The sequence below is a fragment of the Strongylocentrotus purpuratus genome, unplaced genomic scaffold, assembly GCF_000002235.5.
Source record: "Strongylocentrotus purpuratus isolate Spur 01 unplaced genomic scaffold, Spur_5.0 spur5_scaffold_11, whole genome shotgun sequence".
NCBI lineage: Eukaryota > Metazoa > Echinodermata > Echinoidea > Camarodonta > Strongylocentrotidae > Strongylocentrotus > Strongylocentrotus purpuratus.
In genome coordinates, this window is record NW_022145596.1 from 12,771,157 (window position 1) to 12,798,109 (window position 26,953).

General features: G+C 38.1%; 1 protein-coding gene across 1 annotated transcript in view; it reads left to right on the forward strand.

Annotated features, from left to right (window-relative positions):
* Nucleotides 1-7,200: 7,200 nt before the first annotated feature.
* Nucleotides 7,201-26,953, forward strand: part of LOC578224 — a 60,583-nt gene continuing 40,830 nt past the window's right edge. The window contains exon 1 of the mRNA XM_003724601.3: nucleotides 7,201-7,381. Within this exon, the coding sequence (XP_003724649.1) occupies nucleotides 7,303-7,381 (79 nt within the window). The 5' untranslated portion in view covers nucleotides 7,201-7,302. The remainder of the gene's footprint in view (nucleotides 7,382-26,953) is intronic.

Genomic DNA, 26,953 nt, shown 5'->3' on the forward strand with positions numbered 1-26,953 from the left:
TGATTTTGCAATGTGCAAGCCAGACATTTCCTGGTACGAGTCACATGATTTAGGACATTTCCTCTAACGTTGTTTCATACATTGTTTAATATAGGTCAATCCGAGGGTCAATGCTGTGCTGTTTGCGTTATATAGAGCAATGTCATTTTAAATATCAATTTCGTATCCATTCTCTTTTATAATGATATTTGATTCTTTCTTTGCGCTTATTGTCACATTTCAGTTCAGTCTGTGTTTAGCTTTCCATATGCAATGCTGACTAATGTAACTAGATCACTATTAATAATAGTATGGGAAGTATCCCTTGACAATGCCACCGATAACCCGACTGGTAAATTGGCAACGTGTAATGACTCAAGACGGCACGTTATTTGATTTGTACGCAATATTTAGCAATGTTAACATTATTTTCTAAATAAACGGAAACATTATGACTGACGAAACTGGCAAAGCACATACAACTTGTATTGCAAGTAACTTGATTATTATGTAACTAAAAGATGTACGTCGACATCTCTGTGACCCATGTGACTGGTCAGTGGCGTAGCTACGATGGGGGGGGGGGGGGCACGAGGGAGAAATGTGTGCCCCAGTAGAATAGCGAAATAGAAAATGAGGAACAGAATAAAAGAACAAAAAAAGGAAGAAGGGCAAACAACATAAAAAGAAGTTCGTTCACCCTTCCCCTTACATGCAGATATTTTTCACACGAATTTTATCTACTTACACGTAGTAAGATAAAGCACCCCCCCCCCCTTCGTTACTCCTCCCCCCACAATGACTAGACCCACGCTACGCCATTGTGACTGGTCAATTTCCTTTCACCTACGCCAGTACATGAACGGAGAACGTTGTTAGAAGGTTAAAACGATGATGGACTCGACTGGTATGTAGGACTGTGGGTTGGCTCGTAATAGGTCCACGGTTGTATGGGCGATTGTCATAGATTCTGGAAACAAATGATAAGCGAAAGTGAAAGGGAAAGAGAAATTAAACGCCTGTCACATTCTGCTCTAATAGGAGAAATTTGTCCCTGTCATGTCGCAACACTTTTATCATATTTATGCTGTAAAAACAGGGGCGGTGTCAGACTGTTAAATAATGGGAAGAGATGAGGCGATCGCCCCATCATTCTCATCACATGTTAACATTTGAACAACATAACTATCATTCTATCGGGAAATTAAAAATATTATGAGGCCCTTAAGTCCATGGGCGAGGCATTTTATCAATTACTGCCTCCCTCGACCCAGGTGATTTGAGTGTGTACAAAGGCACTGTCCATTGTGTGTTACTAGCGACTTTTAGAGATAAAACTTCAGCTAATTCTGAGATTTGTGCGAGACAACTTTGGTGTGATCAGAGGTTAATACGTAGTTTATTTTATACTCAAATTCCCACTGAGATACCTATGTTTATTTCATATTTTATTCAAAGAATGTTGAAAATCACCCGTGTAATAATTATTTTAAAAAAACCATAACGTCTTCCATCGATAAACTTGTTTGTTTGTGTCATTCACCTGTAATGAGACCCTGGAGCTTTGAACATCTTTGGTACATCGATTAATGAACATCCGTATTGATTAGAATGCGGGTCAAACACGAGCCCGAGAAGCGTGAAACGTGAGATAAATGAGTCAGAAATTGTCCCCGAGTAAAGGAAAAACAACAGTCTGCATTTTAAAGATTACTCGATTGGTAGAGAGCCTTGAAACAGTCGGAATGAAATGAGACAAACTTTTGAAAAATAACTAATTACGTTCTCCTTCTTTATGTTCAGTATCCACCGTGTATCTCTCAATCTATCTATCTATCTATCTTCCAGTCCTGTTGTCATCATTTGATAACGGGTGAGGCCCGGTTTTGCAAACTTATGTACCTGTATCAAACCAAGACAGATCCAGGATCATCATTTTTCTGAATGTTTGAAAATCGTCAAAATCCACCGTCCTCCATGTAGCGTACATGTAACATACTTTGTAACTTGTAAAGGGGGGGGGGGGGGGGGGTCCCATATGTGGCCAGCCTATGGATAATCTCCTTTGAATGTAGCAATCATGGTGTATATGGCTATACTTAATCTCAGGAGACTAAAGGAGTTTTCGCGCCGTCTCTCTGCTTATCCGTATTACCACTTGTCACATCGCATTACAGCGAGACTGATGTGATTAGAGAATGACATTGAGAACATGTTGAACATTAAAAAGAGTTGTTGGTGGTTTAGTTGGTTTTTATCCAGGAGAGGGACAGAGAGGGACTAGGGAGGAGTAAGGAGGGTCGGTAGGGGTAAGGATTGTAGGGAGGGCTAAAGAAGAGTTAGGGGAAGCAGGGATGGTAGTAAAAAGGCAGGTAATGTACAGGGAGGAGAATGAGAGGGGTGGCGAGGAAACGGGGAGGGGCAGGGAGACGAAGGGTGTGGTGGTAAGAATGGGGGTAGGAAGGAGAAGGGAAGACCATGGAGTGGTAGGGAGTACATAAGGACGGGAAGGAGTAGAGAGGAAATATAATACCCTTAAAAAAAAAATCCAGCTCCTTGTTACGTATAGGTGCTATTTCTCATTATCTGCATGTCATCGTAATAGGTTGCAACATAAATGTGATTGGGGACCTACTCTGTATTTGACTTTTACATTTCACCTTCTGCCCTCGATCTTGTCATCATAATTATCAAACTGTTTCGTTTTCGCATGCAATCACAGCTGTTTCTGCTATAATAATTACATAACCACAAGTGGGACTCGACAAGGTTTGTTCGTTCGTTGTTTAATCCATTATATTAGTTAAATGTTATTATCACATAAACAAATTTAGGGCATGTTTTTCAGCACCTCTTCAGTGGCATGTTTATTCCTATTGTCATGTTGTGGTCGAGTTGTCTGTATCGATTACCTGTGTAGCAGGAAAATCCTCCCGGCATACACCTTTCCGGTATGGTTAGTCACGTGACCTGCATTGTCATGATACATACAGAATGACATAGAATCGACGAACTTTTAAGAAAAGTGAGACAATGATAGGGAAAGAAAAGACAAACTGAGTGACTCTTTATTCCCAATTTCATCATACCTGAAATTATTTCCTTATTATTGGGTTACTTGTTGAGGTATACATTGTGTTGCCAGTAACACTCGTTTCAAGAAAATTTGATATGCTGTCCACTCCCTCACCCCTCCCCCCCCCCCCCCACAAAAAACAAGCGTCTCAACTCGTTAGCTCTCCTCAGTCATGTCAATAGTCCCGATGTATAAAGAAAGAAATATATGCAAACACAATTCTAATGTAATTTGTCTTTTGTTTCTACGTAAACAAATAATATTCGTTGTCCGTCTTTTAGCTTAAATCGTTGCTCATTCACGAATGACATGATTGAGTTCTGACTCGAACAAATCGTCATAAACAGGGGTAAACTGAATCACATCATTCTCCCTTTCTTCCTTTGCCATTATCAGACCTTCCTTTGCCATTATCAGACCAAATCAAATAGACAGTGTTAGAGGGCAATGCAGTTCAATGCAACTGTATTACTACCAGGGAGGTTTTTTAAAAGCACTGAACATTATAATCTGTCAAGGAAAACACCTAGGCCTATACGAAGTGTATACGATTTCCTTGGAAGCAAGCTCATCTTACCCTGTCAATTTACTCGAGATGGATGGGACCTACCACGGGTCTTCGAATCATCTTCACCGGAGGAGTCCCATCGGGAGAATGCATCAAGTACATTGCTGGAATCGTTGACCCAGCCCGGGGATCGCATCCCAACTTGATGCATCCTCCTTCCAATATTCGCCTCCCACTGTTCTCATGAGATGGGTGAATCTTTAGTTATACCATTACCAACATGGATGACCCGGTGCTGGTACCCAGGTATATTATATTCGAGTATATTTGAATCTCGACTCGGTGCATCCTTCTCCTTCTTCCTCTCTCTCCTATCATAATCATGAATCTTTCGCCATGTAGTCAGTTATTAAGAAAAAACAAGAAATCAAGACAAATTGAGCTAGTGATGGGATCGTATCCCAACTTTAATTCCTCTTCACCCTCTTCCAACCCTTCATTAGATGAATGAAATGTTCAGTTACCATGATACCACGGGGACATATTTTGAAGCTTAGTGAGGGTAGGATGAGGTCGCATCACATCTTGATGCATCCTCCTACCCTTATCATAAGATGGATGATGTCTGTTACCATTACCCCAGGGAACTTGGGTGATAAAGTGATGGCATTGGTATATATAATTATATATTCCTATATGGCCATTATCATTATCGGTGATGATTATTGTTCGTTACCTTTATCGAAGGGAACGTTGGGACTTATGACACCCATATTTAGACATCACCTTCTTATCTCTGATTAGTATGATTAGGGGATGAGTCTTTACATTATGATAGAAGTCATGACGAATTTGAAAAGGGCATGTGGAGACATATTATATCTACGTTCCATTTATTTCAAAATTATGCTTCAGGTGAACTGAATAAAAACACCAAGTAAACTTTTATGTTTATACATCCATCTTAAAGGTATTACAAAGTTTTGGTATGGGGTCATGAATTTGGTTCAAATTAACATATTGGAAGCATAATTATGCGTTCCTACAATATTCATTGATCGTTGTCGCGGTTGAAATTGAGTCTAAAGTTTTGAAATTATAAATAATAAACTCTTTATGTTGTATAGCTCCCTCTCAAGGTCAAGATATTAATTTAGCTATGAAACAATGTTTCTTGACTAAAATCGACCGATTAGCTATTCCCGTTTGGAAATTATATATCACAACTACATATTCTGAGATTTTCATGGTCGCAGCTACCATTGTACGGCCATAGGCGCTATTTGAAATTCATCAAAATTTACCGGGAGCACCGGTAAATTTGTATATTTAATTTTTCTCGAAAACAGAAGTGTTTTAAGGGCTAATTTTTTTAGTGCTTATAATTCATCCCCAGGGGCATCCAAATATATCAAAATTGTAAAGATTCACTATCCACCCAATTTTCAAAATTTCCCAAAACTTTGTATTACCTTTAAAAGATACTTTCTTTTTTAATTTAAACTTTCTAGAACACAAGTATCTATGGCAACCATTATTGTGTGCATAATTATTTGTAAAAATGTAGATAGGTGAATCAGAGAACCGTGACAAAATAGGATAACAAAATCAGTGTGTTCTTTGCCACCCACGAAAGTTTGGAAAACTAAAAAGTTTGTTGTATATTACATTACAGAGTCAATGTATCCTCATGTCCTCAATTGCCCTTTAAATTGACACCCATTACCCTCCCATTAAGCCTTCTCCTTTCTTCGAACCCACGTGATTTAAGAGTAAGGATGTTACCAAGAACCCATTGGCCACATGCCGTCAAGGAAGAAGATCTCTAGCTCACCTTTGAACGGGGGAGGGGGGGGGGGTATTTAGACCTCTTTGAAATATTAGGGGTGGCGTGGTCTGAGTAAATGTATGTCTATCGAATGATGATTATAATATATTCAACAGTTGTTTACTATTAAGAATAAAAAGGTTAATAACATTTGCGATTTGCCAATAAGCCACCACAACAAAATTGCTTGTTTTACAATTATTTTGGGATAGTTATAGACAAGCTTTTTTTAAAAATTGTATTATGTATTTCATGATAGTAATCTTGTGGAGAGGCAGTGAATCACTTCATTGGCCCACCGAAACTCTCGGAATAAGTGATAGGTATGGATTTTGTTCACATTTTGCAGCGTCTATACAAAAATATGAACATTTGACGGACCAACCAAACAAAAATGAATCGGGGCGGGGGGAGGGGGGGGGGGACACCCCACATCCCCTCGGGCGACGCCCCTCCTTGGAAGTCCAAATTGCAGGAAGAATTTGAGTGTTTGGCATACGATCTTGGCAATGACCTAGCCCACGCTGAGATCACAGTATCACGTCGAACCGTCTTCATGTTTCAAAATAAATAATATTATCAGGATCAGGTAATCAACTTGACGTATGCTTTTAGTATCAGTTACACAACATGGTGATATATAATGAGCACGGTTAGGAAAGCGAAATTAATAGCATTTACATTAGTTCTGTGCTTAATCGTTTTCCCTTCTGTCTTGCAAAACAATGGCATTTGTTATCACGGTATTTAGTCTGATTTAGTACGTCCAACGTCAAACATGCTTGGTTCTGTATCATTTAAAAAAAAATATATTACCGACCCAGAGCAATGGTTGGTTTTTCATTGACGAGTAATTGATTATATTGAGCAAAATGTGTTAATGGTGCTTGCGACATGCATCAGCAGAGCTTTTCATATTATGCGGGTCGAATCATCTATGTCATTGAAACTCGTGCAAACTAAATCAATATGCGAGCCTCAGTTGATACAATGAGCATTAACAATTTAATTGTCGAGGTATATACCTGTTGCTGAAAACATAAGTCATTGTACCATAGTACCACCAGCATGACTAACAGTTTGTTCTTCGCTATTTCGAAATCAAATTGGCAACCTTCAGGTATATGGATGCCATTGGCCTATTTCGGGAGATAACATGACCTGCGGTATCTTTTTCATGAATTAACTGTGGGAAAGGGGGGGGGGTTCCCCTTTTAAAATGCGCCCCTAAATCACTCGATGATAAATGCTGATTCTGTGAAAAGGGTTGGAGCCCTGTCAACTGGTTTGTGGAATGGAGCAAAAACTGGGTGTCGATATCATATGTCACATGCATGAACTAAAGGCAATGACAACCGCATTAAATGACTAGTGGAACTGGTGCCAATGCCACCACGTACACAGTCAAAATCTGCTCAAAAATAGGCCAGCATAATGATCCATGTCATTTTCATGGCCGTGGCTGTATTGTGCAATTTAATTTTGGGGGCGGGGTAGAGGACACTTACCTGTTTAAATCTCCATCATGTGTACACATCGTCGTAATTTGCTGTAAAAGTGCATGCCGATTATGATTTCAAAGGAAACTTTACAACAGGGTAACTGGGGCACATTAAAGATGCAACCGTCAACAACCAATACTATGATTAGGCTTCGTGAGTTTACATTACCCCCCATATACCCCCATTTCGCTGCACCTTTATCATATTTATGCCCGCATCCTGTTAACTTTGAAAACAAACGAAAAAGAATCAGCGGAAACAAGCCGAGGTAAGCTCCCTTTATCATCGGTTGATTGTGAGAGAGTTGATATACCTGCAGTTTGTTTCTGGCCTCCACGCAGTGCTGTTGTGGTAACTTTGGACTAATTGGAATTATATCTCAATAACGTTGTAACATCGACTGGTACTCATGTATAGCGCCGTGAACAGGGATAGGAATGTTAGTGTTACAGTGGTGGACATACCGCCAGAAAATGATGACTATTCGGGTAAGAAACAAATATCAGTATTAATTATTCCGCAATTAAACAAATTATTATTACGTTCTTCTTATGCGACAGATTTTGGTAACTGTTTCAGTTTCACTGTTGGTTTCGCACTGCCCTTTTCCTCTGCGTTATGAAACGGTTTATCAAGTTTTTTGGGGTGTGTTACTTTTTCCAAGATGATGGCATTGACTTTGCGTTCACAAAAAGAGTCAAGATGCATCTTGGTATATGTAAGAAATCTGTTTGATAATCAAATGAACATGACAGACATTTTGTAGCCTACCCTGCGTGCTTAACCATTACTCTTTTTGAGGGGGCACAATTTGTCTTCAATTATACATTTAAAGATAATTGTCATGATCTTTAACAGAATGTTTTTTCTTCCTATCATTAATCGAATAAATTAATTTGTACACATCAATACTCAGACGAAACTCTGGTCGTTGTCGGTGGTATTAAAGTAAAACAATTCGTGGGTGATGCGTACCATAGAACAAACAAAAATGAAGTCATATATTTTATAAAATTAACCTCCTCTTGTTCCCTTAACTAAGGAAGAGCAGTTTTCCGAAAATCTTTGTATAATATTTGAATGTTTTCTTTGTTTAATTTACCACAAACTTAATAATTGCGTCAGGTAGCAACTCCTCCCCAGAAGAAAAAAAAAACCGTTTCTGTAAATTAATTACGATCTTGTCCTCAATTTTGCTGCTGGTTCGCAGACCAAGCACGAAACCATCTCTGTACCTGCTGACAACAACCAATCGAACTATGTCTGTCTCAAATTAACCCTGGCATTTCACCACCAGCTATTCTCACTAATGAAGGCTCAATTGGTGTTCCAAAAATAGCGCAGTTCAACAGACCTTTTAGATTGCATACATGAAATGACAGCTTTGATGATTATGAAATTCATAATGGTGATAGGCTTACATGGAATGAATAATAATGCAGCGAAAATGAATGACTTAATAACTGATCAAAACTTATAAATGGTGAAGGTTTGTATTACAATCACACCATTTAGATTAATTTCAACCTATATTTACTGAATTTTTTAACAAGTTTTTCCTGAGACATCTATCGTGTTCGTATCCAAGTCTCAATTTCGCCACTACTTAACTATTACGTAGTCATGTCATGTGTACGACACCTCATTGCTGTGCACATGACTTGGCGACCGTCAATTTTCCTGTTCACAATATTCACGAACAAAATATGATACAAGTGATGGCGTATGATTCATATTATATCCTGTAATAAATGGCATGTGTGGTTTTTCTTGTAACCCGTTTCCCCTGCTGCCATTACTGCTCTTTCAGACGTTATTATGCGTGTCTTTTGCTGACCATATAAAAAAAGTATCTTGACCCCGAATGAAAAACTAGATAGGAAGAATAAGATGGGGTTGGGGATATGAATAGTACAGTCATAGACGTAGGTATATAATATGGTATCGAAGCATTTCAGAAAGATGATAAAGCAAGGGACAAATCTAGTTGTAAGATTTAGTATGTCACATTATCAAGAAACATAAATCGGCAGAAAACACCCTTTTCCCATACTTAAACGGTTACAAAACTTGGCAAGGGCATGAATAATTTAGTTGGTAACTGTATGTAGGCATATAGAGACTGTCTCTATGAAAGAATTTCAATACCAGTACTCCAGCTCCTCTCAGACGCTTCTCTTTTTTCTTTTCTTTTTTTAAATATAATACCCTGGATACGTCTTGCGTCTTTTATTCCTCATGGCATTGACAATATACGTAATCAAGGAAAGTTCGCCATCTTTTAGTTTCACTCGGTGCAGACCAATTATCTATTACAGATGTTTCTTCAATTGTATGGTAATTATCATTGGCGTATCCACGCATTTAAGTTCAGGAGGGGGGGGGGGGCAAACCATATCAGTTGGCTATGAAAGTTAAGCAAGGAAATTATTTTTAAGCCCTGCTTTGTGTTCCGGTGGTGGGGGGGGGGGGTATTTTGAAAAGAAAAAGAAAAAAGTATATTACAAGTGCAGTGACTTATGATTCCCTTATAAGCTAATTACAACTATATTGAAAGTTGGCTGTTTCCCCAGGGAGAGGGGGGGGGGTATATGTCTGGGGGGGGGGGGATTTCCCCCATTGCTTCCTCCTTCAAATACGCTAGTGCATTGTAATTATCAGTATTGGTTTCGGTCTTCATACGATCTGATGCTTAATCCTTCTCGGTACTCTGAATCTCGTCTCCTGAAATGCCAAACACGATATCCCAGCTATCGCTAGGTCAGTCAAGGTATTGATAGAAGGAGTGGTCTTTAGAGATCAATGCGGTTCTACGATCGGGGGAAGAAGAGACGCAGCTTGACCTTTTGTAGATCATGGCTTTGTACTCACGAATCACTTTTGCTTCAAACGTGTGCCCAATGATGCAGAATTTAACATTTTAAATTAGTTCATTACTGTGTCTTTTCTAGTGAGGCCTCGCCACGTGTTCAGATTTGCACATTTTGAGGTTCAGATTTGCCTTCGATATTTGGATTACTGTTACCATACTGTTCAGGTTGATTTTTTTTGTATATAAAAACAATACAGTTTTGATGAGCCTAACAAAACAGGTCAAATTTCTCTGATTTTTAAAAATGCGGTCATATCTTTACGTAGTATTATTATTTAGAGTAAACGTTTTCGTTGTGGTTGTTTTTGAGAAGTTGTTCTATTTCCAAAACATGAACAGGAAGACATTCGATTTACTTATAACGTTGATTCCTGTTGTGATTACAGTAAATTGATTTCTAAGTGAACATGAAACACAGAATAACGCCTTATTTCGTTGACAACATGAATAAACCACGATGGTGGTACAATCTATTGTTCTTCTAAAATCTAAACCATCCGACAGAACAATATCCTTTTCCTGTTTGAGTGTTTTTAGAACTGAAAGTAGTTTTGAAGTGGATGGAAGACACTCATGGATGAGCTCTTTTTGTTTTGTCAACAAACATGTTTTCATTTCGATCTTTTTTTTCTTTGCGAGGATTTTAAAAAACATGGGCAACCATCTCTAAGGGAACATCAACATGAAGTTTGGCATTCATGCTCCCCTCATGCTGCGCAGCAGTGGCGTAGCGAAGGAGGGGGGGGGGGGCGCGCGAAGGGCCCCGATCAGAATGAAGGAAAAAAAGACAGATGAAATGAGAGAAGAATGAGAAAAGAAAGAAAGAAAGATAGAAAGATAGAAAGAAATAGAGGGAGAAAGAAAGAGAGAGATAAAGGGAGAGAGAGATAGAGAGAGAGAGAGAGATGAGGGAGGGGGGGGGGGGGGAGAGCTCCCCCCCGCCCACTCAGCGGCCTTGCTCTATCGCTTTTCATCAACCCATTAACATCGTTACCCACCCCTCCCCCCCCCCAATCACACAAAGTACCCCTTAAATTATACGACCCAGGCTACGCCACTTGCATTGCAATATCTGAATTTAAAAATAAATCGAGTCGCAGCGGGAATGACTCGGCTCGTGGTCCCAGGGAATCATAAGAGGCTGTTTAAAATGTCACCTCCCCTGTAACCTCATGTCACTGCGCCGTCGTTATGGACATGAGCGGAAGGGTTTCGTCCGTCCGATTAACCGTTGAGTGACATACTCTATGTTGGCTTGGTAATGCGATGTAATATGGCTGCGTGGAGAGCTGAAGATTAATTTGGGAACGGAAACGGGGGGAGGGGCGTTGAACCATTTTTTTTTTTTACAGAGAGAGAAACTTGAAAGAGAGGGAGACAGACGGACAGAGGCATAGATATCAAGAGAAAAGGAGAGAGTAAAAGGAGAGAGGAAAGGGAGAGGATGGGAGTCAAAACTTGTGTGTTGCGTGTGCGTGTGTGAGTGTGTTTGAGAGAGAGAGAGAGAGAGAGAGAGAGAGAGAGAGAGAGAGAGAGAGAGAGAAAGTGGGTAGGGGGGCTAGACTGTGATGGTCGGAAAAAAGAGACGGACATACCAGTACAAGGAAAAGAAACTGAAATGATTTTGAGAAGGGATCAGTGAAATTAAAATTAAATGCAAAAGTTGACATGAGCTTCGTTTCATCTTAAAATATAGTTGAAAATTTCCCAGTATCTATTATTAGAGGAAATCTCTTTTAGAAACCTCGTTTGTTCATGTAACATAATCAAGTTGACCTACTTCGGATATTATATTGAGAGCAGCTCTTTTATTTCAAGGGAATTTTGTTTTAAAGCTTGTTACACTGTAAGTTAATAGAGCCTATACATATTGTCCCAGTAGAGTGTTGTTGTGATGCATTAGCAATTAACATAACACCACACTTTCTCGATTTAGCTACATAAGAGATACCAGCATATCAAACGCGTTTAGTTCATGGTCAGTTTCACCCAGGCTAGATTAGCCTTGCTACCAGGAACGATGTTTTTCCTTCAATTTTTATGTGTGTAACGTTTGAAAAATTTGGTTGCAATAATTGCAATGGAGAACCAATTGATTGGCCATTGGCCATGCATAATCGTTTCATGAAAATACAATTGTCATCCTGTCTGCTCCTGTCTGCTCTACTTTTCTCTTCTCTTTTAAAGCTGACTGTTATTAAAACAAAATGAAAATGATTAATTTAACGCTTTATTCGCACAGTGGCATCATTTTGGCGCCACTCTCTGCTGTTGCTTCTTCCTCCTCCTTCCATACTTTTTCTTTGGAAAAAAGGGGGAATGATTCTCATTTTCTCTGAATAATTATTTTGCCCTACGTGGTTCAGTTATCGATATCAAGCCTGAACCAAGACTATTTGGTGATAGCATGGTGTTGCATGGTGGTTTGAGCAGGCTTCATGTAAACACTTCGACCCATCTCCCCGAGTATTCCCGAGAAACCTTCCTCCATCCAGCTTCTGCATATCAGGTGTCTTCTGATGCTAGCCCTTCTCTACCCGACTGAATGTGTTCACATTGATGGCTCAGTGGTAGAGCAGTTTTCCCGTCACTAGAAGGTCCAGAGCTCGAATCCCCTGTCTATATCATGTGTTTCTGACTTTATTTACAATCACTTAAATATGGCATAAACACTTTCACTAATCCGTAGAGGGCATCATTGGATGAAGCCCGTTCATCCATGTTGCATGTCAAATACTTTTCGGGATATAAACTAATTGTGTACAAGTCTTGTGTGTCTCTATCACAATGATAACTGCTGAATTCGGATCCTGCTTACACTAAGATGTTAATAATTAAACTATATTCTTATGTCACATGTATTGGTAATTATTGTATCAACGATGAAACCAAATAAGGTAACTGATCTGATCAATAACCCAAACTTTGTCGTAAATCCGTAGAATTTAGAACGCTGACAGCATCAAATCGCTTGTATACAAAGCATTCCAAATGTTCTGCATTCAAATCGATATTAAAATCGTATAAATCGTGCTGCCTAACGCGCCCGCAGATGCAAGGGGCACTCCGAAAGGATGGATGCCTTACACATCACAGGCACGGATGAAAAAAATGGAGGGTTCGTCGAGTCCAACGCCTTGAGAGCGCATTCGGACAGAGTTAGAGTTCTCTCATGCATACGCATTAACGAATTCTGTTTCTATTGGATGTCGCTTGCCGGTCACGAGGTGGGGGCAACGGGCTGTAACGAGCAAATGCATGAGGCACCCCTCTTCTCAAAGGGGGCAGTGTATATACATAACCCTGAAGCTTAAAAGTGTGTTTAGCATTATCAAAATACTAACATGTACTGGGTGTATACACTGCAAATACATGTATACAGAAAGTATTTAGCACAGACGATGTGATTTTTATGACAAGAGGAATACGTGATAAGAAATCTTCTTTGCTTTAAATTCAAGCTCAATGAATTACTTGCATCCTAACATTAATATTTGCATATATAAAGCTGTTTTTTGTCGTATTGAAATATGTCATTTCTCAAATGTAAAATGTAATTTCTTTGTCATGCATAAACTAGACATTTTCAACTTATACACATTAACTTAATTGTGAACCAAAATTTGTTAACAAAAATTCATATAGCTATAGCTATAATTACGATTTATTTATTTTTTACTTTTATAACCACAAACAATTTCGCGACGATGGGCTATATATCCTCTCTTTCTAGAGTTTTTATTTGATAAATTTTTAGAATGACGACAAAAGTATAGCAACTTAATAGGAACTTGTATGAAAAGCAGGAGAAAACGCAACATTAAAATTCAGAAAGGTGTCCTATATACGAACCCTAGCATGCGGTTGCTGCCTTTGCTATCGTAGGGGCTATCGTCACTTCTATACTGATCTATCTGTAAATACGAACATTTCGGTGTGAACCCTCTCGTTCTACTGATCCTACTGATTTTTTTTTAATTTTTAGATTCGGTCAGTATTTACCTTGTTGAAACTGATTTCCGAATATGGAAGCTTGTAAGCTCTATGTTTCCGTTTCCGTACAGTACTACATTTTTTAGATAAGTGAAAAAGGTGCCCCATCTTATCGATATTTTCATTATCATATCAGTACCTCAGTACTTATACAACCATTCTCTTGATATTATTTTCCACGTGATCACAAGTCTATAACTATTCCTAGAGCCGGTCGCTGTATACATATGCATTTTGTGGAAACTGAATCCCACTTGCTGATGGCGTGCTGAAAAGAAGACAAAAATAAATCACCTTGCCCTTTAAACCGTCATGGATATTTGGTTGCACTTTTAGCTCGGGTCGTAAAAATTAGATATTCCCTACAACGCTGCTCAAATGTAGAGTATACCCCAGAGAATGTATAAATATGACACCATTCCTCACCTACATACATACTGACATGACTAAACTGAAAAAGAGAACATACTGTACCAAATGTTTCAGATTTTTATTCGAGAAATGTCAATACATTTATGTTAGTTGAGAATAATTGAGTGCAATTATTAAGCTCAATATTTATTTATGCTTATTATTATATTCTATAGCAGTATTTAAAAAAAATGCAAATTGTGTGTATACTAGCGCACAGTATTCCATCAAATTTTGTTGAAGGCCTTTGTAGAATCAACCCCTGTCCAAAATTTGTTTTATACATTCGAAAATATTAATAATATTTCAACCCTATCAATAAGTTAATACTCAACTTTTTGACATGGTAATGAAAATAGTTCAATTGTATATAAAGTAACCTTTCATAGAATTTAGGATAAAATGTCAGTGAAAACTTTTAGAAAATTGATCAACGTTAATATAAGGGAAAATCAATGGTAAATCATTTTCAAAAATATAATAACAATTCCATTAATTCAACAACAACAAATCATACATTACCGCAATGTTAACTATATTGCTTTCCATTACCTACAGTGTATTGGACTGATAAAGAGTTCCTTTAATCCAATATGTACAGGATACCAGCATAATAATAGTACGCATTAATAGTGGCATACGAACAAAGTGCATTTTCCAAGTCCATCTCAGTAATGGCCGTTGGTCAGGGTTCTTTCAAGCGTAAAATCATTCTGAACGCCGTATGTTCTGAGTCAACGCACAAAGAGTTCTTGTTTACAGAGTTTGCCTCGGGCCAGGGTTTTTGTCTCTTCTAAGGTCTAGGTGGAAAAGGAAAGGTGTTTTGGGGTCTCGTACAGGTTGTTCAGGTGTGTGTGTCATGGCCGCGAAGGTCTTGACACAGCTTTTATTCTTTTATTGTCATTGGTGTCATCAGGTTTTCAATAAAAGAACATTTTATGAAGAGCAGCAGTTTCTCACAGCTTATAAGAATTCCATTATTAATTTGCTTATTTGATATGGATAAAATTTGTTTTAAGTTGTTGGTAATATCAAAATATTTAGCTGTGTTTTACCTTTCCTGAATCATCGATTATCTGCATATTTACTTTGACCCCAATCTTTCTTCTTGTTTTTAAATATACTTTCTTCTTCTGTATAAAAAAATAACTATTGTTATTCCTTCTCGGCCTTATTATGCATTGCAATCTACACACAACGTCAGTTTTGCCCCCACAATACCAAATATCCATTGCATGCAAAAGTATTAAATTATTCGCAAACGTCAACAAAACATTTCGTCGAAAAACAAGTGCACAGTAAATTCTCTCCATCAGTTAATGCTCTGAAAGCATCTTCTTATACCTCTCATCTACGGCTGATGTGGAACTACCGCTGACCGACCGATCCTCTTGTGTTTGTGATGAAGTAAAGCGTGTTGTCAAAAGCTTACGCCGTTGCTTATTCAGGATTTGAGGTTTGTTTATGCTCTTCTCCTCTGCCGCACAAGGTTGTCTTTATTCACCTCTCTCCCTCCATCTCTCTCTCTCTACCTCTCTCTCTACCTCTCTTTATTTCATTCTCTCTCTCTCTCTGTCTCGTTTGTCGGTCTGTCGCTCTCTCTCTCTCTCTCTCTCTCTCTCTGTTGCTCTCACTCTTCGTCTTTTAATGTAGCTAAATAGTTCGGTGCGTATGCAGGTTTTGAGGTTTTTTTTATGAACTTGTATACTCTGTCGCCTTGTATTTATTAAAACCCCCATTCTTTTCATTATCTTTCCCTCTCCCCATTACACCCCCTCCCATTCTATGTCTCTGTCTCTCTATCTCTCTCTCTCTCTCTTTATCTCGCTAGCCCTTTATATAGTGTACTTTGTTTTTTTTGCTTTTGGACGATTCGAGGTTGTTTACGTTCTTACGCTGGCGCTGCACTCGGTCCCCCTCCTCTAACTGTCTCTACCCCATCTCTTTCCTCATTTTTTTGTCGCCTCTCTCCTAACGAGCGTTCCCTACCTCTCTCTCTCTCTCTCTCTCTATCTCCTTCTTACATATTCTCATACACTGTTTTTTCTTCTTCTTCCCCCTCTCTTTCTCTCTCTCTCTCTCTCTCTCTCTCTCTCCCTCTCCCTCTTTTTAGTTCTCTCTCCTTCTCTCTTTTACCTGTACTTTATTATCTGCTGTTGTCAACCCGACGTCTTTTCCCGCGGTGTGCCAACCGACGAGTGACGAATCATTCGAAGTCCTAATGGAAGATCTAATAAATGATACCATGTTGCTTCAAGGTCATGGACATTCAAGGTTATACATGTAATAGTGCCATATATAGCAAAGTCAGATAGGGTTATGTGATTACCTCATACTGGCTGCACAGGGTGCACTGCACTTCCAGGGAAACATGTGTTTATATTTTCTTATACAGAGCATGAAGTGATAAAGAACTTAATTAACGTATAGCGCAAATACCAACAAAAGTATTGTTGTTGTACGTTACTTAAAAAAAAAAAAAACTATCTTTTTCTCTCACTCTCTCTCTCTCTCTCTCTCTCTCTCTCTCTCTCATGTCAATGTATCCATAGAAGTCTATTTCATTACGTAACATGTTTTTAAATTTTATTGTGCAGTTTTCCGCAAGGGGTAATTATTGATCTCCTTTTATAATATTCCCCATAATGACTCATTAACGCATGTTTATCGGTCATGTTGGTCATGTTTACAAGTTTTGTTATCACTTTTGGCTTTTAAAATCATCGGAACATAGCCTTTACGGCTTGTTTATCACCCATTTCCTCCTGCTCCTCCCCCTCCCCCGATTCCCAGAGCCCATGTTTAATACTTTAAATGCCAACAGCATGAAAGTGGAATTGTCAAGAGCTCGTAACAAGGGGGAGAGTACGTGTCTCATCATACACTATGTCCTGTTTTCCAGGCCGAGTTACATCCCATAACGTCCCATTAGACACGATTTATGATGACAAGAGTGCGTTCAACTTTCGGCGCCGTGTGTTTGGCGGGCGGGCGGGGAACCTTTATTCTAGAGATGGAGATCTAGAGCAGGGACAGGTATCGAAAGTGTTTCGGCATTGCCGGTTTTTATCCAGCATATCAGTTTAAGGATCTGTAAAATGGTCATGGATAGACAGTGTAATGGAGAGTGTTTAACTAAAGTAGATAGAATGGATACAATATGCATCATGTAATGGTTTGACTGGTTCGAAAGATTCTTTCTATCATCAGATGTATGAAAAAAAATCGAAGAGCCCTTAATAATATCAAATCATTTTGCACCGATCAGTAAAAAGGCATTGTTTAACAATGTTTCCAGTTTTAGGAATCTGAGATGCATGGCTCTATACGTGTTATCAGTGTCTGTGATATGGTGTAATATTGAAGGCCTAAAAAGCTTAACATGCTTTTTAGGCCTTCAAGCTGCCAACTATTTCTTCTTTTTGTCAGTACATTTTGGTGTATAATCTTAACACAATGTTAATTTATCATTCATGAATAATTGTGTAAATGCCGTTATGCGTGAATATACTTTGGAAATACACAGCGAACTGAATGAATGCCATAGTGCCAATCAACGATGGAGAGATGTCGTGTTTTTATTTCAGACATCCATTTTATGCATTACATACATTATTCCTTGAAATACCGGTAACATTTTGCCCTCCCTGGGGAGCAGATGTGTATAGATTGCGCCAATGCAATGCGTCTTTGCTTCTAACCAATCAATCGTAATCCAATCGGCTTATTTTCGTAGCTTGTAACTCGCATATTAATATCGCCTCCCGTATACCTCCCGTATTTCAGAAGGGAATTATGTTTATTCTCTGAAGGTCACGAAAGCAGGTTCAAATACATGAAGGAAATAGTATTTGCCGTAGAGATGACTTTAGTTGTACAATATTTTTGCTTTTCGTTATTTTCCCCCTCTACATTGACATATTTCTTTAGACATGTTGGTAATTCGAATGGGGAGAATTTAACGGCACTTACGATGCTTAAGTACGGTAGCTATGGTGATCATAGAAAATTATTCAGCTTTTATTTACTTACGACCTAAAATAGCAATAGCTTTCCCGTCGAGGAACGTTACAGATGCCATATTGTCTGTTAGAACCCAGAATGGTCTTTTATTTATGCCTCTCCCTCTTTTCCATCCATTTGAAGGAAGAGGAGAAAAACTGCAAAGTCGCAACAAAAGGGGAATGCATTTATAGGTGCTCAGTTATACGTACGAGGTTTCTCGTCCATTATGTATAGGAGGCACAATATTGGGTTGTTTATCGTCTGGATAATCGTCACTTAAAAAATAACCCCCTCAACTAATGACTAAATAAATAAAGTATCGCATAGAGCTGAATGGAAAGCATATTGATATAACATAGTCATTATACATTTACCTACTTTAGGCAACTGCTAATGAATCTGGCCACCAAATAGATTATCTTTAAAAATTGAAATGTTATCGCAAACATTGTGAAATTGATTGAAGTAGATTCATGAGTAGATGCAGTTTAAAATCCATTTTATATGAAGCTAATGCACATCATGCAGGGCAATAGACAATTCTTAATTGACTCGGCTCTGCTTTCCTATCGATATCAATTACACGTCCTTTGTGAGTTTGAAATGATGAGTGATGTATCACTCTATCAAACTGAAGTGATGCATTTGATAAAAGCTTCCATAAACACGCGGATCAGCTAGTGATGTGGTGTAGCCAGTGCAGGACCATTCTAAGGAAAAAGGAGACACAAAAGTGTTAAAATTACATGTTTTTCCAAAAGCTATCTCTATAGCAAGTAACAACGTCCAGTATTTTAGAGCTTCGTGTATTGTCGTTGTTTTTTTTTTGTGGGGGGGGGGGTAGGCTAACGGACGAAACATGACAAAATTTTCCGAAGTAATCTAATTATTGACATAATATTTATCATACCCTCCATGTTCAAGTTAAGAATTAAAAACAAACAAAAATCAATCAATGTTCGTATGACCTTATGCATGTTTTATGTATCTTTATGTCATAATGACAACGCGTATAGAATGCACGTAAATTTATAGACAAAACGATGCCCCATAAATCCGGCTGTAATTTCCCTGTAGTACAGTTGAATTGATACAAAGTGAGGAGAACACTCGCAAAAAAGGCTTTTCGTAAAAAAAATATAAAGTCGGCTTTGCATCAAACTTTACCCTTATCCGAGGCCCCTCTTGAATTATTTATTCCATCTCGACGTGCTTGGATTGGCTTTAGCGCGGGGGAATTGTTGAATATTATTTTCATGCCGATGTTATGCCCGTCGACCGAATGTCATTACCAATGTGATAAGTCGTATCGGAACATTAGTGGCAAGGGAAGGGGAGAGAGGGAGATAAATGGAAATAATATATTACAGGAGGAGAGGGAATGGGATACAGAGAGAGATATATATCATATAGAAAAGGAGAAATACTAGAATGGTGGATTATGACGGAATGTGAGAAATTGAAAGAGAAAGAGAGAGGGTAATAAAGAATAATGAAGGAAGGGGGATGATAATCATTAATAGAGAGAGAAACAGAGAAGGAATGGAGAGAGAAAAGGGAGAGAGAGAGAGAGAGAGAGGGGTAACTAACAGGGGAGAGAAAGCAATAGAAAGTGAGAGAGAAAGAGAAGGGATCAAACTAGTCGTCTATATAGATTGATATAGATAGATAGATAGATAACTAGATCAATAGGTTGGTAGATAAATAGAAAACAAATAAAGAGATCGAAATAGTGAGAGGGAGAGAGGGAGAGAGAGAGAGAGAGAGAGAGAGAGAGAGAGAGAGAGAGAAAGAGGATACGTACCACTATGCTTAAGGAAACGTGATTTATTTTGAGTGCCGTGGCGCCGCAATAGCAAAAATGCACAAAATAAACTGTCGTCTACTTCCAGCGTACTACATGTATTTTTTTTCTTCGCCGTAACACACCCATTTTCTCTCTCCTCTATCTCCTCTCCTCTCTTTCTCCAACTCCCCAATAAATCTCTCGCATCAATTCATCTCGATGTGTTCTAGCATCTTCTGACCATTTTCTCCATCTCACCAAGCCGTGGAGGGCATGTTTGTTTTTCATCTTGCATCCCTAGGAATTCGCGGAAACTTTAATAGAAAACAGGAATTGTGGTGCATGCGTCCTGGCAATTTTAACTTGATGTTTTTGTAACATTCTATATGAGTATGCTTTAAGACCTTGCTATATATTTATATACCATTTTATGACTAAGTTACCCTGCTATGGTGGTAAACGTGATAAATCTACACCCGTTACTAGGCATAATATACCTCTTACTGTATTCTACATATGTTTTGATTTATGGAAGCCTAAATGGGACAAAGCTAAATTAGTCTTGATCAATCAAAATTCTGAGAAAAGAGAAATTAAATCTACGGCGGGGATGAAATAATTCGGAACTTGCAATTACTAAAAACCCTCTCCAAGACTTAAGGTGGTAGAATTAACAAAATTAAGGTAAGCCCTTCGCCTCCGACCCAATACAACTGAAACAATACGACTAAAACTCTGAGGAAAATTGCTTATACATTTACCTCGGGACGAATTATGTCTCGGCGGTTTTTCACAATCATACACCGAGTCCTTTGTGAAATGATTTACGATGTATTATTCTTCATTAGGGTAAATATGGGAGCCTGTGGACGCAATATCTAATCAATCACGTGTTTCCTAACCGGCCAGAGATGAGAATTTATGTACAGTTTGAGTCGGCTTCGATCTTGTGTCTATGTTCATATACAGCCTGATAGCTGCATGTATCGGGATGAAATTGCCGGTTTGACGGATTAGAAAATTCGATATGAATATATTTCAACCTTTGAGGGGAAATGACGACATTGCCTTTTACATACGGAGTGGTTTTGTAGATTTAACAATTTGATGTATGAATTCACTTTGTTGCTTCATTTCGAAGACAGTTCTATTAAAATAGAAATGACTGCATGGATTTATGTGTAGATTACCATCATTATTTTTTGAAATAGGAAATGTTTTCGGAATGCTAGCTTTGGTAATGTCAAGAAATATCATGTTTTAATTCTTATGTATTTTATGGGGATAAGGGCTTATAAAAGAAAAAAACTTGTGTCCATAAGGATCTTGGAAAATTTGGGAAAGTTTATTAACATATAAAGGCAATGGATAATTTGTTTGGAAAATTCTTTGATAATATCAATAGTCTTTGTCTAATAAGTACTTTAATTGCTATTCACCTTTTTCACATTCACCAAAGAGATTCTTTATGAATTAAAATGTAATAAAAATGACAAATCATCCAAGCAGGAATCGTTTTAAGTTCACTGTCTCTTCTCCACTGTGCTCTCTCTCCCACTCTCTCTCTCTCTCTCTCTCTCTCCCTCTCTCTCTCTCTCTCTTTCTCTCTCTCTCTCTCTCTTTCTCCCTCTCTCTCTCTCATCTATTGGATGCAGAGGTGTAGGGTAACGCACCCCTCTTCGCTGACTCACATGCAGCCGATAAAGATCAGCACCTTTCTGACGCAAAACCAAAGAAAAGTGGGTAACCGCGAAAACCTTTGCTACATAATTATTTCTGCAACATTTTCCCCTATGTGCTAATGACGAGGGATGACGATAGTGGAAACATTGGGAAGTCATATTAATTAATGATTGTGCTCATTAAGATAAAGTTGAGTACTAGTCTTTAATTTGTTCAGTGAAAGAAACTGTGGGATAAAGAACGTTATCCATGTTGACATAGTCTGACTGCCATAAATTCACACTAAGTGAAGAACTTGACTCGTGGATGTGGATATGTTGGACTGGATATGTTGTGCCACCAAAATTTACTGGAAACGTTCGAATTATTTCTCGTCTATCTGAAATATTTTAGGTGCAGTCCTTGCGTCACTATTGTTTTAATGATGGATAAAGATATTGAGAAAACTCACGAATTATTATCCACATTTACCAGAACCATTTAATGTTCTCATGAAAGTTATTTTAAGCATGATGCACACTATCCATCAAAATTCTTCAGAAAATCGAACGAGCAAAAATTCCCTCCACAATCTCCATCGGCAAAAATAACCACGAAAACGAGAGGGTGAATTCAAGAAAACCATGAAGGAGCACAAACCGATGAATTTTCCTCGCAAGCTCCTTGCAAAATAGCTTACTATGAAAAATCATTTTCACTTTCTAGCAACGTCTTCGAAAATCGAATCCATGATTCATTCCCCTTTTTCCATCGTCACAATAAACCGCAGAAAAAAAGGAAAAAGTGGAACGAAAGGGATGTATCGTAGAAATACATGAAAGAGGTTTAAATTCAATATTCTCCGCGATCATGACGTCAGACTATATCTTTCATTTTTGATGTCGCTCATGCTCCCCCCAACGCCGCTAGATTGAAAACCACGCCCTAGCGATATCCAGGGACCGCTGTCATCATTCGTGAAGAAATTGATGATACATTCGTAGGTTTGAAACGCGAAAAGATCGGTCCGCTAAGAGTTACTATGGGATGCTATCTTACAGTCTGATTTTTCATTTGCCTCTTTATCTTACTGATGTAGTTCTCCTTCAAAACCTATCGCCATGCTTATTTTTCACCTGTTGATTTGCCTTGTTTAATCAAGTAAATTATAATTTTAGATTCTCTGTTACTAATCTTAATTGGTTTTATTTGTTTGTGTTTTAAAATAATTTTACTTCCATTATGCAATCAATATAATCATTTTCTGCATGGTTGTCATTATTTTCTCCTCATCATTCTTAAAATGATCATCACCATCATCATCTTAGTCTTTATTTTCCTTAGTATAATAAACATCTTCACCACCATGCACCATCACTCTCATCAATTTTATCGTCTTTGTAAATAAAACAATCATTATAAATATTCTTGCGATTAACCTTGTCCTTCTTCTCCCCACCATCAGAATAAAGTACTACCCTCATTACCCTCAGAAAATACAAATAGAACAAAATAATATTCGTATCTCTGTCTCTGGTTTTAGCTTTGGATTTGACCACCAAACCCCAGCGTTACGTGCTGGATGAGGTTTCTAACCGCTTTCTCAAAACCTATAATCCCTAACCGTTTATCTTGTCACTCCCTTCGTTCGCTAGGTGTGTAACGCGACAGATGCATAACACGTTGCCATGGTTACGCGGAAGGGGAATCGGTGAAATATTTAAAACCCCTTTCCCGTCTCCAGATTTTGTATTGATTGAGATGATATTGATCCAGTGCGATGGTTGAAAGCTGAAAGCCAAGGGGCACGTCGCTCACTGGCTGGAGAGTCTATAAAGCTTTCGAGATAAATGCAGTGGTATATCACCATTATCTTTCTGTTTCTGTGCACGACTAAGAATTTGCATCGGAGCTTTTTTCAATTTAGTTGTGATATTTATATTGAATTTTCTTTATGTCAAAGAGCATACTTTTCGATCCATTGATTTCGTTGAATAATATTATCTCCAAGAAATGCAATTAACGGTTTGGGTCAGATTGAACAGTTGAAATCATCAACCATTTTGAACATCCATTTTGGAAAATATTGTAATGTAAACGTAAAATGAAAATCAACAGGCTAAATTTGATAATAAAACATGGGAAATGTTCAGAGGCTTTTGATGTCCTCTCTATTTCACTATCATGAATTTTACTGGCTCAAATGGTCTTTGTGAAGGCATATATTATTGTCTAATAGCAAAAACCTGTGGAAATGACGGGAGAAGGTGTGCAACGCCTTATTATTGCAAGCGATTTGCATTGGATAGATTAAGGTACAATTAAACTTGAACTTGAATTAGCAGTGCTATTCTGATGGCAACTATACTTTCATTGAGGACGTATTATTCTTTTAACTGTTTAAGAACATCCTTGAAAATCCATCGCATCGTAATGAGGTGTAGCTCTATCTGCTCTGTATGCAAGCCCATATTATCATAATGAGATAATATATATCCAGTCCGTTTGAATCATTGATATGAGCATTGAATGTCTGTCGGTAAACATCCAAGCAAGCCTTCTTACTTTCACCTAATCACGATACAAGGTAATGAGGGGCGTGTAATAGCATGGAATGTGCATAGGCGGTTAATTACCAGAGTGATGACTTGCATTTACGAATATCTCGTCACACCGCAAAGCAGACTGCACACCTAATCCAAACTGACCGGTTTTGGGCCATTCAGTTAATGTATATTTTGTGTTCGGTCTGTTATCGGTATCGTTGGTATGCCTTACTTATAATCGTGATTTACGCATCGGTGCTTGCAACTCGGAAAGGTGCATACATTTCTTTCCAAATCGTTGCATACATTTTCTGTGTTTTCCAAATGGGCGGTTTGTAACAATTTCCTCTCTGTCTGCTTTTTTATTGTAATATGTCATTGTCTTTCTTATTCCGTTTCTCAAAACTCCTCTCTCATTCTCTAGATCTAATTGCCCCTCTTATAACATGCAAACTCTCAGATATAAACTTAAGGTAGGCATCCTTCTAACTATTATCATTACATTTTATCATATAATTATTCTATATCGTTAGTAAGCCTTTGCAGTAAACCTATCTGATATAGGCTACTACATATCGTAAAATAATAACAGCAAAAGCTTCATTGATAAATGAATAAATGGAAGTGCATGCCCTTATGCATGCCCTTAAGATACGAAGATAAGATCATTATACAAATTATTTATAATTATCTTCATATAGCTTTTGGAATGATGATGGGTCAAGCTCACATACTCTCTCAGGAATGTCTTAGCGGGCGACTGATACAGGGGATAATATCTTATCCTCTGCATTGATACCACTCAGTATATTTAGACTGTATATCTATGATAGGCCTGCCAATTATCATAACTTAAGCGGTATCGCTGTTGATACAGTCGATCTGTATGTATTAATTACGGTAAAGCGTTCCCCGTGGTGACCGAAATATGAACGCACGGCCGCCATCTTGGAATCTCACCACGTTTCAGCCGGCAGGGATTTTCTTCTTCAAACATCAAATTCTGAATAACACAAGTTCGTAATTCTCAATCTAACAAAGAATTCAATAATTTTATGATTCCATCAGCGTTACAGATTGTTTATATGTCATACATTATACGTAACATTATTTAAGATTAATGACTAATTACATCTCGAAAAAAGCTAGTTTCAAAATGATGTGAAGTTGATTCACACGACTGTGTGTCTAATCTCTCCGGACAGATGTAATTACTTGAGTACATCCAACTCGCCACCCCACAATATAAGATTCACACTCCTATTTCTCTCTGGGGGTGATCTAGTGCAAATATTTGACTTCTCTTTGACTGATACCCTCCATGAACTGAATCTGTTGAGAGCCAGAAGGGTGTTAACGCAGGATCAGACGACAATATTGAGTTAACTTACTTCATGCCCTGCATCTTACTACACGATTAAGAATTGTTTTAAGCTACAATGAGCTTAATGAGGGCTTATGAGTTGGGTCATGAATATAAACACCCTTTTCAGAGGAGGGGGGTCTTCTCAAGTAAATATAGGCCTGCCGAAATTTATTCAAACGTCATTTTGGGGAAGGGGTGGCCCCTTTTGACCCCCTTTTGGTTGTGTTGATGAATTTTCAACGAGCTAAAGTGACCAATAAAATTATGAAATATTATTTACGACAATTAATTATTTAGCTATATTAAACGTAGAGTGAAAGAGGATGTCCGTCTTTGCACTATGGAGTTGATGGGTCTTCTACTTCTTATACATTCTTATACGCTTCTTGATTGGAAATGTATAAGCATATTAATGTCACTTTACAACAGACTGACTGCATGATTGCATATTAAAGATATGTTTCGATCTACCATAGATAGCTTCGTGGAACTTACTAAGATCTCTTAACACATGTTATGAAATGAAACGTTTTTCATAATTGCAGGCACATCCATCACAATAATATAATGGACAATGATTATCAATTCCAAACTTCATTATGAAATCAAAAGACTACAATGAACCCTAAGAAGGGCGTTCAAACTAGAACGTGATCACAACATAAGTGTGTTGCTTTATTAGGATAAACGATTGCCTCCAATACTCATTATCACGTTTATTCGGGCGTAAGTGAGAGAGATAAAAGAAAATGGAAAGTCAAAGAGAGTGGGGGAGGAAAGGAAAGACAGACAGATAGAGTGAGAGAGAGAGAGAGAGAGAGAGAGAGAGAGCGAAAGAGAGAGAGAGAGAAAGAGAGATTGGCGTTTTCCAATTTTGCAGTTACTTGAACAAAGATAATTCGACGTAATACGATGCGACACGGCGAGCAACTGATATCAAAATATCTTTGAGTCCACTCTCGCATCTAATTTCGAAAAATGTTACACTACCACAGCGACGAAACGGTCGGATTACAGGAGGAAAATGAGTAAAACCTGCTGCAATAACAGCCTTTTAGATCGTTTAATTCTCTGTTTATATAATTTAAGATTTTTAAATAGAATACAGCTTCCAAAAAATGATGAACTATATGCTAACACCACGTGATTACAGGGGGAAAAACAGACGAAAAAGGGGAAAAGAAAAAGAAAGAAAAACTGTGTACAATAGCAGCGTCCTAAAATGGTATGATTCTCAGTTGCAATATATCATATGCGTTTTTCAACAAACAAAAAACCAGTTTCGAGAATCTATAGATAAAAGACTTTGAAAAATGTGATTTAAAGGTTCCCAAATGCTACTTACAATGTTAGTAATGCTGTTTGATAATTATGAAGTCCCCCTATCCTCCTTAAAATTGCTATGATACGCAATTATTC